Source organism: Aspergillus tubingensis, assembly GCF_013340325.1.
Source record: "Aspergillus tubingensis WU-2223L DNA, scaffold_1, whole genome shotgun sequence".
Lineage (NCBI taxonomy): Eukaryota > Fungi > Ascomycota > Eurotiomycetes > Eurotiales > Aspergillaceae > Aspergillus > Aspergillus tubingensis.
Genome location: NW_023336275.1, coordinates 630,477 through 648,442, shown reverse-complemented (window position 1 = coordinate 648,442; position 17,966 = coordinate 630,477). Strand labels below are relative to the sequence as shown.

The window sequence follows — 17,966 nt, the reverse complement described above, 5'->3', positions numbered from 1 at the left end:
CACAGGAAGATCGCGATAGGATCCCGCAGGTCCATCCTCTCTTCCCTTGCTGCGAACATTGGAGACACCAGATCGTTTGTCCCAAAGAAGTGTGTGGGCCTTACTTTCAACGGATCCAATGATCGTCAGTTTTTGGCCCCCTAGCGCAGCTGCCGCAACAGAAATTCGTCTGCTTATTGGTAGACACGGCTCGTGGCCTCCACTCCGGCAGATGCCTCAACTCGGGGTCGGTTAGGATCCAAACCAAAGTGACGCGATGGTCTACCTGGTAGCATAAGTTGCTGACAAAAAGCAGTCGGGGACCTCTGTGCGCAGTCTCAAAGAGACTCCGATCATCTTCTATACTGCCGAGGTAGGAAGGGAGCGTCCATTACTTTCTGACTGATATACTTTGTTCTGTTCTGTTATTGACACCCTAAGAGAGGTAAGGAGAGGCATAGCCTCGACACCGAGTATGGACGTGCAGCGGATAGATCTGTCCGACAACTGCAGGAGAAGTGATGTCACAATATCTAAATCTGGATATCTTTAATTACTATATCGCCTGTGTGAACCCCAACACCATCCATGCATGCTCCAAGATACGAACGATTTCTTTGGAAACGACAAAACCAGGAAACAAACAAGATAACCGGAACACATATGCCTGACGCCCGCTATGCTCTTTAAACATGTATACCATCCGTGACGTTCTATTACCATCCAGACAACCGACTAGTTCAGTTAGACCCGGCCCAAATCTTGGTCTCCGATGCCGGCTTCGCCATATCTGCGAAGGGGCATGCCGGGGTTGAAGTAGGGACCGTGCCACTGTGAATGCTTGAGCGGTCATCCTCACTCGAGCTTGCGGAGGTGCTGCTGTTATCGCCCAGGATCTTCTTGTCACCCAGGTACCCTTCTTTGTCGTCAACCATAATCTCCGACATCTCATCGGCATACTCCTCGCCATCTCTGATTCTCCACTTGGCGAAGAGGTCGTTCTGGATCCAGATGATCTTGCTGATGGCGCGAACCAGGGCGGTCTTGCGGGGGAGAGACAGGTGAGGATGTGACATGAGGGCTTCGGTGAAGATATCTTGAATAAATCCGAGGCAAGCGCCGATATGGATGTATTCGATGTTAAGCGAGTACAGACGTTCCTGGGCAGTGTGCATCATTCTATGACCGTTAGTGTCACATGATACTTTGTACACACTGACCGACTAAGAGATAGGAAGACATACCCAACTTTGTTCAAGTACCGCCAGAATTCCATCTGGGACGGGTCGGAACACAGCTTAATCAAGTACCAACGCAAAAACATCTTGCGACGTTGGATCTGGGGGCTTTCTTCGGTGAAGAACTCCTCAACGGGTGTATCGTCGGCGGTATCTCTCGTGTGGAAGGCACGAGCGGTGATGTCGGACTCGAGAAGTTTCTTATAGACGATGTTGACCACGGCGGGGATCAGGGCCTTGATATACTTGGAGCCTGCCACCAATGCCTCGACGTCACCTACATCCATGCGGTTAATTGATGATCGAAGGCAACGAGGATGGAAGTGGACGAACCTGAATTGAAGTCTAGAAAGTCTCGCAGGTAAGTGATGCGCGCCTCTAGGCGGGTGTACAGGGCTTTGCGGTCGACATGCTTCATTGGTCGATTGGGCTCGAGAGTGTATTCCATTTTGGGAACCTTGGCTTTGCAGGAGGGGTGTATGAGTGGATATTCGAGGAACAGGTAAGATAAAAGATGGCTCGGTTAGATCGAGAGGGGCGGTTGATTTCTTTTCACGAACCCCTGGGGTCAAAATGGAAGCTTGGAAGGTCGAAGATGGAAAAATGGGAGGACTGGGATTTTGTGGGAGGCATGGAGACATCATGCGATTATATAGGGTTGGCTAAGATGCATGGCCACTGGACTGGATATCAAATGGGAGACCCAACGCATGGATGTTAGTCAAGCAAGTCCGACATCCGACCCTCCTCCACGCGGGAAGGGGGGGAAGAAGAGCGGACCCATCGTGATGGTGGGCACAAGGGAAAAAAGCAAGACAACGGGGTTTCAGGCTAGGAGAGGAAAGAGACCCAAGTTCCAACATCAGCCCAGACAGCGCGCAACGGCCACGGGGGATCCCGAACCTTGGCGATATTATTCCCTGCCGTCAGTATCTGGAGCCTTGAGGAGTCTTGGTGGTCTGATGCGGCCTTTAAACCGACTTAGTGCAGCTGATGCTGATGGTTTTTATTTTTATTCTTATTTTAATCTTTTTAGTTTGTTCGTCCTAACACGCTTACACAGTATCTATGAGATTATACCACCTTCTGCTTCAATTCTTTGATTACAGCCTGCTGTTCTGGCCGGGACAGAAACAAGAAAAGGCCGCTCGACCGGCAGTGTCGGGCCAGACTCTTCATGACAGTCTGGAGCCGTGGGGCAATTCGACGCAGCTGATTGACAGCCTACAAATTTTCTCAGTAATCGCGACACCAAGGAGGAACAGAAAAAAGCAAAAATGAATAAAAAAAAATTATGATGAGCAAGAGGGTCGTCTAATTCAAGGCTCCAGAAAATTGACTTTGGAGAGAAGATGCTACTAGTGCAAACTGCAAAGAAAGCTGCCGAATGACACGCTCGCCCAAAGGTCGATGGCACAACCTAGGGAGGGTCCGCTAATTGATGGGCAGCTAATCGGAATGGCTGCAAATAATCTCGATGCTTCCCTGTAAGGGCGCTTAGGCGGGAAGAAGAGAGGAAGAAGGGGCAAACGCCTCAGAACATCGGGAATAACGCCCTCTCAGTCGTCATCTGGGCTCCAACCCTTTCTCCGCCGGGCTCAAAACGAGTCGGAGCCGATGCGCGACCGAGTCTAAACTTGGACCGCGGTGGTATTTCTCATCTTCACGACTAACTACGGAGTACCTACGGAGTACTACGACTTTCATCTTCGCTCGTGACCCCTGCCCCTGCTCTGTCTTCATGGAATGTCTAGATAGATGAGCGAGTCTGTGGTCAACCGATGCATCAATTTGATTAACCAGAACTCTGTCTCTCCTTGCGACCAAAGTCAGATATATTGCCCCGTATATTAATGTGAGGTATCTCTCTCTTCTGTCGAGGATGTGATCTGTCGGGACGGGTGACTAAGCTCGTATCCGATTGGCTGTGCTGCAGGTGATCGCGTCGAACCGGGTTCTCCTTAAAACATCAGGCCATATAGACATATTCCATCCAAACTCAACCAACTGAGGCTTTCCGTGGATCACACGACTCTCGGATTGCCCTTCCGTTGTCCCTCCTCACTCTGACTACAATGGCTGCTTCACTAGAATGCTATCCATCATCGTCATCATTAGATGAAGTCTGACCCCTCACATCATCGCTGGGCACTTTCGCTTACCCGGCAGTTGAGAAGATCGTACGGAGTAGTAGTCAATCTTACAACCTCCTATTATCTTAGTCTACTTACCTTGCCATCATCTGGCCTGAGACGCTCCACTACAAGCTATGATGTCAACCTGACCAATCACTAGTTCAGCGTGCGTATGGCTCTATTTCTGCTCCAACGCCATAATAGTGTCTGCCAGTGCAGGCAATATTTTCTTCCTCCCTTCCTGTGGAGTCGTAATGCTAATGGAATTGGTGCCCCATAGTAGCCGTCCGCGTGGGCAAACCATCTTGGGCAACCAAATCATTCCCAGCTCCACAGATTACAAGCTTTCCGGATGGTCTTTTCCTTGCAGACCGTGGGTAGTCATATTACTTATATCGATTCGCTTGAATACAACTTCCTTGAATGGCTATAGGGCCGTGGGCAACATACGAAGGAGGAGGTTCCCGTGTGTTCGAGGCCAGCCTCACAGACTTCCGGTCCGCTGCGGTCCAGTGCCGTTGAAACGAATGGGTCGGTCCACCCGCCAAATGGATACCTGCTACACAAGTCGATACGCTGGTTATACTACCCGGCAACTGGATTCCACTGACGGGTATTGTTTCCCCTCGGAAGTGGAATGACTAATTTGGAGTAAAATCCCATCACATCTGCGCCGACTCGGCCGGGCAAAATGCCTGATGTCCGAATATGGTTATCTGACCCCTAGCCCACTAGTGTGCTACGCATCAGCACATTGAATGTTGATTGCTTCCGAGATGCAGGCGGCCGCCAAGAACAGTGTGGCAGTCCCTACCGTTAACTGCCCATCTTAAGTAAAGATCCATGGTCTTCATTCGCTGATCAGCAACGTTTCCGTTCGCTAGATCAAAATCAGAGATCTCAACAAAGAACGTCGGACTCTTTTCCATTTGCCTTCCATTAGGGGTCCGCCTCCAATCACTTCTTGCTCTGTCATCCCAGTCCACCTACTGTCCTTGGTCCTGGGCTAGGTAAAACGTAGGCGAAATCACGGATTTGATCTACAGGCACATATTACAGGAGCGTCGGTACTGGAGAAAAGAGTCGCTACTCGCGTGCGCACTGCCAGGTATGGTCACCGCTCTTTCTTTTCTTGATACTCGTGACTACAGATGAAAGCGCCGCTGTCGCCACGATCGGCATTTCTGAAACCACCGTTAGGCATGTTTTGCCATTGTCTTGATGGACCGACTGATAGCAGAAGCGGAGTAGCAGTCGTACGTAGGTGTTATGTTACTATGGGTCTCCAATGCGTGGTTCCGAGTTCCGAGAGACTTAAGATCTGAGCTTTTAGTAATGGCATCTACGGTAGTCGAGGTTTAAGGAGAGCAACAGCAAGCAGTCACAACATCTATCTAAATCGAGAGCGGAAGGGTGGGTAAAACGAGACATGAAGCTTCCACCCGAAAGTTCGTGAGGTCCTACCACAGCCTCCTCAACCACATGGTCCTTGTGCTCAGCCTTGACCTGCGTAGGCAGAAGTCTCATCCGCCGCCCTGTTCGGGAAGCCAGTAAGTAAAGTCCGTCTGGACATGGCAAAGGAATATTAGCCAACCAAGTTGGCACAAACAAGGCCACACTAGACGGGATGGCGGCGAGGCGGTCCGGATCTCTGAGCCGACTTAGCGTCGGCAGTTGGGTTGTTCATCGTCACCATGCTCAGGGGCAGGGCACTTTCTCAAATGTGGTGGCTCTTTAGTCCTCCGTTCTCTTCCGTATAACTAGCAGCATTACTTTCTCCATAAGTGGCTCGGCCTGGTCCCAAGCCGCATACGTCAACCGGGCAATTCTCCGCATTAGTATCCGCCCCCTAGCCTCGAAGGAAAAAAGCCGCTTTGAGTTCTTTATCCGAGTCCAAAGAAGTTGACTCGAGCTCATGATTCGTCCAGGAGGCCTGTTAAACAGGTTTCTAGATGAAATAGGACTGGATTCCACCATTTAGTATAGAAATGGACATCGGGTCTTGGGGGGGCCATAGTTCCCCTGAAATATAATCACAGTCCCCATATTGATTCGATTGGTGGTAGAGTGAGAGGATGGAGAATTCACCCTTAATCATTCAGGTGTTCGTCCACTTCAAGACACTATCGACCGTTGGAATCCACTGCGGCTGAGGTATGGAGTCCGGAGGAATATTTAACTAAGAGAAAGCTGTTAGTCATTTTAATTGCTGTTGCCTGACGCGAACTCCTGGGGCGTGCCTGGGAAGGAGGTTGAAGTAAGTTCCTTGGCAGGGTGGTGAGCCGGTCACTCGTTGGAACTCCTGATCTCGTACCATGGTCCAATTGGGGAGATCTATGCGTCGTAATAATGAAGACGCAACTTGTTTCGGATTCCAGATTCTTCTTGGATGCGCGGGGAGCAAAGTTCCAGCTTGGAAGGGGGCCACGTGATGGGGTGTCACCGGATCCGTCCCCGCCATGTTCTAGTTCTTCTACTTGCTCTTGGGCTTTTAACCTTTCCCTCTTCATTCCTTTCCTTCGATATTCTACTTTCATCGTCTTGGCTCCGCGCTATCCTCTGGTAATTGCCTTCCGGATCTGTATCCTTCTTCCTTTGGATGCTCGCCGGATCGAGCATCACACAATGACTTGCCACGTTGCTCGCGCGGAGATGTTACCCACCCCCAGAATAGTACGCAACAATAGACATCGAACAGCTCCATGCGGATGAAGAGGACGATGGTTGCTCATGACGATGATACCGCAGGTCATGCGCACTGCATAGCAGTTGCATTGACCCCTGGCTACATGTAAGGCTACTGCAGCTATTAGCTGGGTTATTGGTGAAGATGTTACACCGCGGCAGAGTCTCTCTACCTTGCCTCCCCTGGCCTACAGTGGCTGTAAATGCCCAAAATGATGCAAATGCCGCATCTGTGCCTTGAGAACGAGTCTTGGCTGGGCCGTTCCTTCCTCAACCACGCGAATTGAGTGGTAGAGTCCTCCCATCCAAACCATAGATGGGCGAGGACCTAGCAAATCTTGACAGCGAGTGTCCGGCTCACTCTTATATCACCGGTGCTCAGTTTCTCTCACCTTTTCCACTGTTTATATCCTTTAAATCTATTGTCCTGTCAGAGTGACTTCACTGCGCCTAAGTCCACGTATCCTGTATTTCCATGCAGCCGGCCTGAATCGATATCCAGCACTTCAATAAGTCTTACTTCAGGGCTAGGTCTAGACAGTTTTTTGTTGTCATTGCGGTGTTGTAACGTTGTCTACGACACAGGAAAGTAGAGACAACCTGTTCTCCACATTTTCTATTGTGGATCATTCTCCTTCAACCTTATCTACTATCCTTACGAACACCGCTTTGTCGTGCGTCTGCTTTCGGTGGGTCTCATCTCATAATCAAGTGCGGAGGTCGTGGTTGACTTGGAAATCGATATCTGCAAACAGACCAGTTGATATTAAGATTTCTGCAGATCATTTGGCGATCCAGATCTAGGAGACGGCTTGTTGGTTGCTTGCGGTCGATTGACAGCCAGCGTGTTCAGCCTCCTCTACTTAAAGCAGGCGAAGTCCATCCTATCCGGTGCTGGCTTCCCATAGACGGCAATATTCCATTCCAGCCTTCTGATATTCTTCGCTGATTTTTCTACGGAACCGTATCTTCATTATGTTTGTGGAAGGTGTAGAGAAGGCGCTTTTGGCGTTGTCTCTTTTGGCTGCTAGTGCACAAGCTGTTCCACGAGTGTCAGTTGTGCCGGATACATCAAATCTATCCCTTCTGTTTGTGGTCGCTGACTTACTGTTGAGTATAGGCGCCGGCAAAGCAACGCAAGCTCTTTCGATTACAAGAGTCAGATAGTCCGCGGTGTCAATCTAGGTGGCTGGCTGGTGACCGAGCCATGGATTACACCTTCACTTTATGACAGTACGGGGGGTGGTGCGGTAGATGAATGGACGCTGTGTCAGACGCTGGGCCAGGACGAAGCTAAGGCCAAGTTGTCATCTCACTGGAGCTCGTTCGTCACGCAAAGTGATTTTGACCGTATGGCTCAGGCAGGACTGAATCATGTCCGCATTCCTATTGGATACTGGGCCGTTGCTCCCATTGATGGTGAGCCGTATGTCAGCGGTCAGATCGACTATCTTGACCAGGCGGTCACCTGGGCTAGAGCTGCTGGTCTCAAGGTTCTCGTTGATCTGCATGGTGGTAAGTTGTGAGATTTCAGGCGCAATTCATTTTTGGGTTTCTGACAGAAACATAGCGCCGGGCTCTCAGAATGGTTTTGACAATAGTGGACACCGAGGCCCTATCCAATGGCAGCAAGGGAACACGGTTAACCAGACTATGACCGCATTTGACGCCCTTGCAAGGCGTTACGCTCAGTCCGATACCGTCACAGCGATCGAGGCCATCAATGAACCCAACATTCCTGGTGGCGTAAACGAGGGTGGCCTCAAGAACTACTATTACGGTGCTTTGGCCGATGTCCAGCGTCTCAACCCTTCTACTACTTTGTTCATGTCGGACGGCTTTCAGCCTGTAGAGTCCTGGAACGGCTTTATGCAAGGTAGCAACGTTGTCATGGATACACATCACTATCAGGTTTTTGACACTGGCTTGCTTTCTATGAGCATCGACGACCATGTCAAAACGGCCTGTTCTCTCGCTACACAGCATACGATGCAATCAGATAAGCCCGTCGTCGTGGGTGAATGGACCGGTGCTCTGACAGACTGTGCCAAATATCTCAACGGCGTTGGTAATGCCGCTCGCTACGATGGCACATACATGTCCACCACCAAGTACGGTGACTGCACGGGCAAGAGCACGGGTTCTGTAGCTGATTTCTCAGCTGAAGAGAAAGTGAACACCCGTCGTTACATTGAGGCTCAGCTGGAGGCTTACGAGATGAAGAGCGGATGGCTCTTCTGGACCTGGAAGACCGAGGGTGCCCCAGGATGGGACCTGCAAGACCTTCTGGCTAACCAACTCTTCCCTACCTCGCCTACTGATAGACAATACCCCCACCAGTGTTCTTGAACGGTCAACCTGGTGATTTAACGTTTGGTTATCACTTCTCAAGATATCCCGGTCATTCTTCCATATTCGTCGTGATTCATGATTGGGCTTAACCCGTCTGGTACTGATGTTTATTGAGTCTTGCATGCCTTATTATTATTACCTTTTCATCTACACTACTTGGCAAAGTCAGTCTCGCATGGTAATTTCATTGCTCAGCTCTAAATTCAGAGCTACTATCTATGTAAGGGGTATTCAACTATGTAGAGTATGCTATCCCATAAAGATGCAAGTTACTGTCCAGTAGACGATTTGACACACGGGCGAACACAAATGTCAAGTCACCACTCTCCCTTCCTACCACCCACAAACCTCAAACCTAACTCACTCCCCCATTCGCAAATCTACAACAACCCCAAAGCCCCAAACGACGCAACCACCTCCCGATCAACATTGAGCAACCACTCCTCTTGGAACCTCTGCTCACCACCACACCCAACAATCAACGAATGCAGCCTCTCCCGAATAAAGTCCCTAATATTGACCTTATGCAGCACATCCTCGTTATCCCATTCCCTACGCCGCACATTCTCCGGCGGCTCATGCTCATCAACAGCCCCCGTCTGGGCATTATTCCAATAGATCAAGTAATCACTACCACCGCGGGGGTCGTCAGTATTAGCCCCACTACCATCGTCTGCGCCTTCGGCGAGTTCAGTGACGATGTCGGTCCACATGGTTAGATAGGACTGGAGGTTATTGAGAAGATAAGATGGGGGCTGAGAGTCCGGTCCGTTGATGGTAAGGAGTTGAGTGAGGGCCAGAGCGTGGAGTTTCTTCTGGGTGGAGCTGCCGATGTTGTCGTAGTGGAGGAACCATTCTGTGAGGAGCCAGGAGAGGACGGTTTCCTCGGGACTGTTGGTGGCGGCGGAGACGGCGGAGGTGAAAATCTTGGGGTAGGCGAGGGCGAGACGCGCCAGGACGGAGAAGTAGTCTGTTTCGACGACGCCGTAGACGGATGTTTGTTTGCGGTTCGGGCCGGTGGTTTGGCTTGCTTCGTGGGCGGAGTGGAGGCCTTCGAGCAGGGCGGGCAGGAAGGAGCTGTCGAGGAGGGAGCGTGTGATGATGCTGTAGGTGGTTTCGCTGCCGTTGTCGACGGTGTTGGCGCCGCGGAGGAGGAGTTCGACGAGGCGGGGGACGACGCCGAGGCGTTGCTTGGTGGTGAGTTTGAGGAGGGTTTCGAAGGAGACGAGGAGGGGGAAGCGGATGCGGTCGCTGAGGATTTCTTGTGGGGCGAGCAGGATGTAGGATTCGGCGATTTGGAGGGCCTGGGGGACGCTGTCGGTCGCGGCTTCGAAGATGGGGAAGAGGGCTGGGATCAGCGAGAGAATTTCGGGGGAGGCGGGAGCCGGCGTTTGCATTAGGATGGCGGACCAGAGGTCGAGGGCTTCGTCGAGGAGGTAGATGAGGGTTTCCTGGGGTGTGGCGGTTAGATGGGTTGGGTGAGGGATGGATTGGAGGGGGAGGGGGATGCTTACAGAGCCTGGTTCCACAGAGTTCTGGATGAGAGGCAGAATCAGGGAGTGGTATCTGACGGATTCCTGCTTGAGGGAGTGGATCAGAGATGAAAGCAGCGTTAGGATGGCTTGCTTCATCAGATGCTCCTCGCCGGAGCTCTCCCATAGCGGGGGCAGTAAGGACAAGATTTGGTCTGAGAAGGGTGCGATCTACTCGGTTGTTAGAGGCGTGGAGCAAGTAGGGTGAGGATGGCACTTACGTGGTCTTCCATCTTCACAACTGCCATTCGAACTGTGTCGAGAAGTCCCATCTTGGTTTCTGAAAGCTCAACTTCTTGGACAAGGGACATTAGGTCTTGCAGGATGGCCGGTGCATACGGCAGGAACTCAGTAGGGGAGAACTCGAAGGGGTCGAGCACGTTCTTGAGCTGCCGTCCGGCGGTAATGCGGACCACCAGGTCGTTCAACGGATCTTGCTTGCTGAGAAGATGCTGGAAGATCTGGTAGATGGCGTTCCTGTTGAGCTCACTGGACTTTACGGGGACCCACTGGCCCAAGACGATGGCTATACGTCTCCGGAGGACATTGTATCCCTGCTCCTGGATTTGGACTTCGGGCACAAGTGTCGTCTCAAGGAACTTGTTGAAGTCCAAATGTTGCTCCAGACTGGCTGCAGACAGGCCAATGGCGGCGTACAAGGAGTCCTTCAACAGGACGTCGTGGTTATCAGGGCCTATTGAGATCGTTTAGTGAGATGCTTCTGGAATGGCTCGGTGGAGGTTTCTTACTTGCGAAGTTGTAGAAGACGGTCAAAAGACGCGGAATGAGCAACTCCTTGAAATGGATGACGAGGTCAAGGAAGAGCTTCTCGGAGCACGACCGGATGGAGAATTCCCAGGCCTCGGCAATATCCTCCTCCTTCCTCTCCCACTCTTCAGGATCTTCCTCCCACTCCTGAAAGTCGTTCTTCCTGAACCGGAAGAACTGGGTGACGAGAAGCTCCATGACGTTGACGACGAAATCATGGGTAAACAGCTGGGCCTTGATGAGTTCCACGGACTGTTTCTTCTCCTCCTTGTCTTGCGGTGTCTGGTACTTGAATGTCTGCGCCGGGTTGAAGGCCATCTTGGAGCAAGCCCTGATCAGAAGGAGAGCCCTGAGGCCAGTCTTCTCCATCAGGGACTTTCCCTCTGGCTCACCATCCCCGCCCAATTGACTGTAGTTTTCGCCCAACTTGACTACTAGGGTCCAGTAGGACTGGACAAGCGGTATACTGTCCGGGAGCAACGCGAAAGATGCCGGGCGATCCTTGGCCATTTCGACGTGAAGCTTGGAAAGTTGCAACAAGTGTTTCTCGACGGCCCTATGAATTTGCTCCGACATTGTGGCGGGGCCATTGATGAATCCCAGGAATCTACTGAAGTGGGCATGGGTCAGGACCCAGAAGTCACAGACATCCTTATCGCGATTGGGGTGTTCATATCCGGCAATAACGAGACGTCGGATGACCTTGAGAGAGACCAAGCTTTGCTCGAGCACCTCGAGCAACGATGCCTCATCAAACCCCCCTTGTTCCAGGTTAATAGCCCAGTTGTTCACCTTGTCCACGTATATGCTCCCCAACAGATGGAAAATTTCTGGAGAGACAGATTGTAGATTCGCGCGGGTTCTCTGCAGACGGGCGGTTGACAATTCTTTGATGATTTGTAGGAGGATGATAAGGGTCCGGGGCAATTGCAACGGGTTCGCGCCAGGCTGGGTAGACGAGCGGAGGAGGGCAATGAGTGAGGTGATAGCATCCGGCCTAGACATGGTCAATAACAATGCAAAGTAAATTCCCAGCGCGTCCGCACTCACCAGTCCTGAGGGAATTCATAGCGCATGATCTTAGCGATCATCAACGCATTGTGAAGAGCCAGAAGAGGAGCCGGCTCGACGACACCCGCTTGTAAGGCCCTAGTCTTTATACGTTCTTTTTCTTCCTTTTTGATGGCACTTGAGGAGGTCAGTCTGTTGTTGCACAATGTATCGATCCGAGGGGGGTGAAAACGCGCATACTTTGTCGCAGTCTTTCGCCAATACTTGTCGATGCCGTTCTTCAACTGGATGATGGAGAGGTAGCGAACTTCAGGGGGAACAGAATGGTCCAGAAATACATCCTGCACTGCGTGAGCATAGAGTGGTAGAGAAAAGCACAAGGTGGAGGGAAGCTGAGGTATATACCTGAAGCGAAGTATAGTAACCCTCCTGCTTCTCCCAATTCTGGAGTTGCTGGGTGCCCGATTGCACCTGTTGCTGAGTTGAGCTAGCTGCAAGCACCAGTGCATTGAGAACATTATGCGGGGTCAGGGGGTTGGCCTCCCCAGCCAACTCGACGATTGGGGCCATTGTATGGTATGTATGATTGTCGGCAGCTTGAAGCTGTCAAGGAGGGGGGATGTATCTACTACTACAAAGTAGTAGTTCGGAAGGTAATTGGATCCAAACCGAAGAACGGCCAGAACAGGGCCTCTGACCACTTAGTATATAGATGGGACAGATATATAGGCTTGGTGCCTCAAATGCCGGCTGTCGACACGAAATCGGATCCTTTGACGGGGAAGGGAGCAAAGCAACAATGAAGGCCAAGGCAAGCTTCGCCGCCAGTCATCGGGCTTCACGGATTCTCTCCTTCGGGTTTCCCCGCCGAGGAGGGACCGTCCGGGCCATGGTTGTTCCTTTCCGAAAAACCCTAGGGCCGGACCCTGGCAGCTAGTCCCGATCGGACATGACTACTTAGGGCTGGATTTAAGGGTAGAGCCTGAGGTTTGATGTAACGGGGGTGATGATATCATATCCCAACTGGCCACCTCTTTGGGTTGGATGTTGAGACCAGGTTCCAGCAGTAAGAAATGGGGTTCGACTGGAGACTCCTGCACTACTCGTTACATATCTATGATGTAGGATGATGCAATACTCATAGTGTCCCTGACGACGAAGACATTGAAGAAGGCACATATATAGTTCGGTCTATTTGTTGCTACTTACTCTGTAGCATTCACCATTAATGAAACTCTACCAAGTCTCTTGTTAAGCACTCAAAAACAAACTCTACTCTCACTACCACAATGAACGACTACGACAAGGTTCGCATCGCTTACGATGCCGAAAAGGACCTCAACTCTTACCAGGCCAAGCAGGGCCTTGGTCCCAAGAGCGATTCCAGTATGTTTCTCGTCTAGAGATTACACACCACCCTTTGCGACAATCATGTACTGAACAACTGCAGCCCTTGAGTCTGGAGTGAACGAGATGGTGGACAGGAAGTTCGAGACAGGCATTCGTACTGGCAGAGAAGCAGGCGCTTCCGGCAGCGACCGCAAGCCCATCCCAGAAGATGAGGGAGGCAGTCGTGATGATCGCGGCCGGTAAGTCTTTTGTCACCCACATAGGTCATCCATCAAGTATGGGTTGTACTAATATGATTTGGCTTTCCAGGCTCGCAAAGGCTGGACAGTACAACGGCCCTGGTGGCCCTGAGGACAAGGTGAAGCTGGAGTCTGAGCGTCGCCCTGGTGATCAAGATACTTTGGGTATCCAGGATTTGAAGCGTGAGGGACTGGCTCCTTAAACACGCTATGTATGATATAATGAAACCCTTATGAGAGATTAAAAGCAACTTGGATTGCCTTGTTTAGCCTTGCTTTTCCAGATAATCAATAGTAGTGTTGTCCGAGTTGATCGGGAATGGCGTTCTCGTACCAGGAAGTTGAGAAAAGTTACCTGGGAAATTGTATGCCACCTCGACAACGGTAGAGCTTGATTGCCCATTTCTCCAGGTACATAGCAGTAGTTCATGTGAAGTTTCTTGAGACGCAGGTTGCTTCCATGCTATATGTGTAGATGACCTGCTTTAGAGCTCTGTGCGCGTCAACAGCCAAGCTAGCTTGGTTACATTTGGCATTGGAATGAGTGAACTCTACTGCCAGCATGGCTGTGAGATGCATATAATAAATGATTTTTCGGGCATACTTAAGTCATTGTGTTAAAATCTGCTAGGGTGTAAGTGAGCTCTCCTAGTCAACACCATCACATCATGATGATTAATAATACCCAGACTCCAATCGAGACGCGGCTTTTCATCAACGGCGAGGTAGGGTCGATGTCCTGCAAATGGTTGTTTCCGTACTCATTGCAGTTTCAAACTATAGTTTCGAACCTCGTCAGATGACAAAACTTTTCCTGTGATCAATCCCTTTACTCATGAGCTAGCTGCGGACGGTATGTGGGTAAGGCTATATCAAAGTCCAGTAGAACTTACATACTCTTAGTCCACGAAGCCAATAAAGCCGACGTGAACGATGCAGTTGCAGGAGCGAAAGCCGCATTCCCAGCGTGGAGGGATCTCTCACCTACCCAGAGAGGCAAATACTTCCATAAATTAGCCTCCCTCATCCGTGAGCACGAACAAGAGTTTGCCCGCTTAGAGGCATTGTCTTCTGGGAAGCCAGTGTCCCGATACATCGATGCGAGCGTGGCAGCTGATGCATTCTCCTACTTTGCTGAAGCGGGCTGGACCGTCCAAGGGTTGTCTAGCTGGAACACCCCCGGCCAGCTCAACATAACATCTAAGGAGCCATATGGTGTGGTGGCTGCTATTATACCTTGGAATGTCCCGTTCGCCTTCTTCGGCATCAAGATTGCTCCTGCGTTGGCAGCCGGGAACACTATAGTCTTGAAAAGCAGCGAGAAAGCGCCCCTTACAGTAAGTCAATCTCACAGAATATCTTGAGACCCCTTCAGTTAGCAGAATTAACACTTAGCAGTGTGCTTTTGGAGCAAAACTAATCGCTGAGGCCGGCTTCCCACCGGGTGTGGTCAATGTGCTTTCAGGCTATGGTCCAACCACCGGTGCTATTCTAGCCTCACACATGGAAGTGCGCTGTCTCAGCTTCACAGGCTCAACATTGACGGGTAGAAAAATCCAGTCATATGCTGCTTTGTCCAACATGAAGACAGTGCATGCGGAGCTGGGAGGCAAGACTCCCGCCATTATCTTCCCCGATGCAGACCTTGAATCTGCAGCAGCACAGACTTCATTCAGTATCCAGATCTTTAGTGGACAGACTTGCAATGCCAACTCGCGTATCTACGTGCACGAGTCTGTGGCAGACAAGTTCCTGGGTTTGTTCAAAAGCATGTTCGGAGCTGCGGTTCTGGGAAATCCTCTAGACAAGGAGACTACCCTTGGTCCACAGGTCGATCAGGTCCAGTATGAGCGAGTCAAATCATACTTGCTCGCTGGCGAGAAGGAGGGTGAACTGACACTCGGAGGTGATGCCAAGAATGGGTGTTTTATCAAGCCAACGGTGTTCGAAAATGCTCCAGAGGATGCGCAAATTATGAAAGAGGAGATCTTCGGGCCCGTAGTTGTCATCAACACATTCCGGACGGAGGAAGAGGTACTCGCCAAAGCCAATGATAGTGAATACGGCTTGTATGGGGCCGTCTTCACGAGGGATATTGACCGGGCTGTGCGAGTGTCGAAGCTGCTGGAGGCCGGTACTGTCGGTGTGAATTGCACGAGTCCTTGTATGCCGAAAGATATGCCCTTCGGTGGCTTTAAGGGAAGTGGAATGGGCCGTGAGAGCTTTCTGCATAGCATGGATGGTTATCTTGAGACCAAAGCTATCTTGATCCAGACGGGATCTTGATGACTGGTGGATAGATAGCATGTTGTTTACTTCAACTTAGGGTTGGCGTTGCCGTTGCGCGTAACTGGTTGTACTAGCTGCACTAAATCTACTCGAAACAAATTGACTACCTCAATGACATACTGCGCAGTCACATATCTCGTAAGCATCTACGAACACCGGCTTCTTCTGTAGGAAGGCAAATAGCAAGAGTTATTGAACGATTCAGTGCCGTTCGGCATTAGTGATGCTCTGAATTCTCATCTCATGAGTGTCATTACCATTCGTAAAATACATTGAAGCCGCTTTCCTCCATGATTCTGTCCCACTTCATATCGCCTATGCCCCAGTTATATTTGTAAATGCAATTGGCGCTTTACAGTTAAGCCCAAGCTCAAGTGCAGATCACCCTCACAACAAAATGAGCATCAGTCCCATGACGAGACCGGACAGACCAGTGCTGGGCGACACAAGGAAGACACCAGCGTTTGTGGAAGGACTAGGGGATGAGGAAGAAGAGGTGGAGTTAGAGCTGGAGGTAGTCGACTTCTTGGTCGCAGTGACATTGACATTGTAGCCGGATTTGGTGTCATAAGGGTAGGGGCTCGTGTAGTTGTAGGTAGGTTGAGTGTTGGCGTAGGTCTCCTTCACAATGTCCAGGATGCCATGACCGGCGGAGCAGGTGGCGTTGGTCAAGGGGTTGGGCCACACAGAAGAGTACTTGGAGTATATGCCGGCAGACAACGGGCCAGGATAGGTCTCGTTGACATGCAAGTTGGTGGTGTCAACGTTATAATTGACATAGCCAGTCTTGTTCGCAACAATTTCCAAGATGTTAGCACCGCAGTCCCAGCGTCCAAGGGACGGCAAGCCCCAGTTCGCGGAGAGGGAAGCGATGACAGAGTAATGGGTGTAGAAGGTATCATCCGTGGTACCCTTCAGGTGGTCAGGAATGACACCACCCACTAAAATGCTAAAGATCTTGTTGTGCTTAGCGTAAGTCTCGTCCTCATCAAATGTCAGAAGGAGCAGAGTGTCATTCATGAAGTAGGAGTTGTTGAGCAAGGGAGTAACCCAGGTGCGCTCCCACTTCGCACCAAATGTGATGTTGGTGTCGTGCGCATCATTAGTCATGTTGGGAGTAACGAAGCCGCACTGAGGAAGCTTGTGGCTGGCCAAGTCATCCTCAAAGCTGGTAAAGTTCTTAATCTGGCGCAAACGAGTACTGTTCTCGGCGATGGAGTTGAACAGGACGAGAGGGTTGTGCTTACGCACATAGTCGGGGTCGTAAGTCTTCTGGTTGGAGTAGTTGAATCCCTGGAATCCAGGGTAGGGCTGGTGCTCCTGGTACTCTCCCCAAGAAATGCCCTTGGTGTCGAACAAATCGGCAATGGTTGACACGTTGGCGGGAATCTGAATGAAATCATCGTTGTCCATGCCGAAGGTGTCTCCACCGGCGGAGGCGCAGTAGTTCGGCTCAGAAGGATGAGTGACGGCGTGGAAGTTGGTCCTATGAAGCGTTCAATATCTGCTTCTAGTCTGGGTGGTCTCATTTAATGAGTTTGAGACTTACAGTGTGATACCCTGGGAGGCGAGCCACTTCATATTATCGTCGGCGGCCGCATCCGTATAGTCCTGAATGAGATGGCAAGTCAGAAGAGTACACCCAGGCGTGATAGAAAGTCTGGCACATACGATGTTCTCAAGCCAAATCTGAAAGAAGCGGTTGAAGGCAAGACCCTGAACGTTCGACACCGGCGAGTACGGCTTGATGGTGGCAGCATCCTTTTCAATTGAAGAGAGGGAAGGCTCCGACACGTTGGTAACCTGGGCGTATGCTACCGAGGCTGCCGCCAACAGAAAAGCGACAGTAGTCTTCATCGTGAGATGACTTTCTCTGACGGTAGTAAGCTGGCAATCGTCAGGTGAGAAGCGACAGATGAGGAGGATGATCAGCAGTCAACTACGAGAGAGAAACTTCCAGTGAGACATGAGCGGGTTGCGACTTCTTATACTGCCAGGGGAGAGGAGAAGAGCGGGCGTTGGTACTACAACTAGAATAGCAGACAGCAAGGTGAGCATCAGCAGCAGCAGCAGCACGCGAGGCCATGTGCCCTTTCCATGGGCTGACGGCGCAAACGACTCGGTACCCTGGCAGTGAAGGGCGTATCCACCCAGGTACACGATAACGCTTCACCAAGCGACTACAGAGTGAGGGTTGAGAGAAGCACGCGGCCAAGGCGGATGTTCCTATTCGATGACAGTCTGCCCTTTCTTGGCTCTGACTGGGAATAACTACTGGATAGTGAATGACCGTCGACAGCAGGATTGTTCCTAAACCAAGGCCAAGACCAAGACCAAGGTGCCATCATCCGATATTGTTGGGAGTGTGGTACGCCAAAACCTTAGCAA

General features: G+C 50.9%; 6 protein-coding genes across 6 annotated transcripts; 3 read left to right on the top strand and 3 right to left on the bottom strand.

Moving 5' to 3' along the window:
* Positions 1–719: 719 nt before the first annotated feature.
* AtWU_00224 (protoglobin family protein) lies at positions 720–1,665 on the bottom strand (the record flags this gene model as incomplete). The annotated part of the gene is made up of 3 exons (XM_035495340.1): positions 720–1,158; positions 1,224–1,494; positions 1,551–1,665. The coding sequence occupies 3 exons, from the start codon at positions 1,663–1,665 to the stop codon at positions 720–722; spliced, it is 825 nt and encodes a 274-aa protein (XP_035351233.1).
* Positions 1,666–7,012: 5,347 nt separating this feature from the next.
* On the top strand, positions 7,013–8,386 carry exg1 (glucan 1,3-beta-glucosidase; the record flags this gene model as incomplete). The annotated part of the gene is made up of 3 exons (XM_035495339.1): positions 7,013–7,089; positions 7,158–7,552; positions 7,608–8,386. 3 exons carry the CDS (start codon positions 7,013–7,015, stop codon positions 8,384–8,386), a joined length of 1,251 nt encoding a protein of 416 aa, XP_035351232.1.
* Positions 8,387–8,769: 383 nt separating this feature from the next.
* On the bottom strand, positions 8,770–12,270 carry AtWU_00222 (putative importin 11; the record flags this gene model as incomplete). The annotated part of the gene is made up of 7 exons (XM_035495338.1): positions 8,770–9,840; positions 9,904–10,092; positions 10,143–10,615; positions 10,671–11,686; positions 11,740–11,877; positions 11,941–12,041; positions 12,106–12,270. The coding sequence occupies 7 exons, from the start codon at positions 12,268–12,270 to the stop codon at positions 8,770–8,772; spliced, it is 3,153 nt and encodes a 1,050-aa protein (XP_035351231.1).
* Positions 12,271–12,989: 719 nt separating this feature from the next.
* Positions 12,990–13,492, top strand: AtWU_00221 (uncharacterized protein; the record flags this gene model as incomplete). The annotated part of the gene is made up of 3 exons (XM_035495337.1): positions 12,990–13,086; positions 13,151–13,289; positions 13,360–13,492. The coding sequence occupies 3 exons, from the start codon at positions 12,990–12,992 to the stop codon at positions 13,490–13,492; spliced, it is 369 nt and encodes a 122-aa protein (XP_035351230.1).
* A 465-nt stretch (positions 13,493–13,957) lies between these two features.
* On the top strand, positions 13,958–15,575 carry AtWU_00220 (aldehyde dehydrogenase family protein; the record flags this gene model as incomplete). The annotated part of the gene is made up of 4 exons (XM_035495336.1): positions 13,958–14,014; positions 14,073–14,142; positions 14,193–14,626; positions 14,688–15,575. 4 exons carry the CDS (start codon positions 13,958–13,960, stop codon positions 15,573–15,575), a joined length of 1,449 nt encoding a protein of 482 aa, XP_035351229.1.
* A 390-nt stretch (positions 15,576–15,965) lies between these two features.
* Positions 15,966–17,435, bottom strand: AtWU_00219 (acid phosphatase PHOa; the record flags this gene model as incomplete). Its single annotated transcript, XM_035495335.1, has 3 exons — positions 15,966–17,064; positions 17,128–17,189; positions 17,250–17,435. 3 exons carry the CDS (start codon positions 17,433–17,435, stop codon positions 15,966–15,968), a joined length of 1,347 nt encoding a protein of 448 aa, XP_035351228.1.
* Positions 17,436–17,966: the final 531 nt, after the last annotated feature.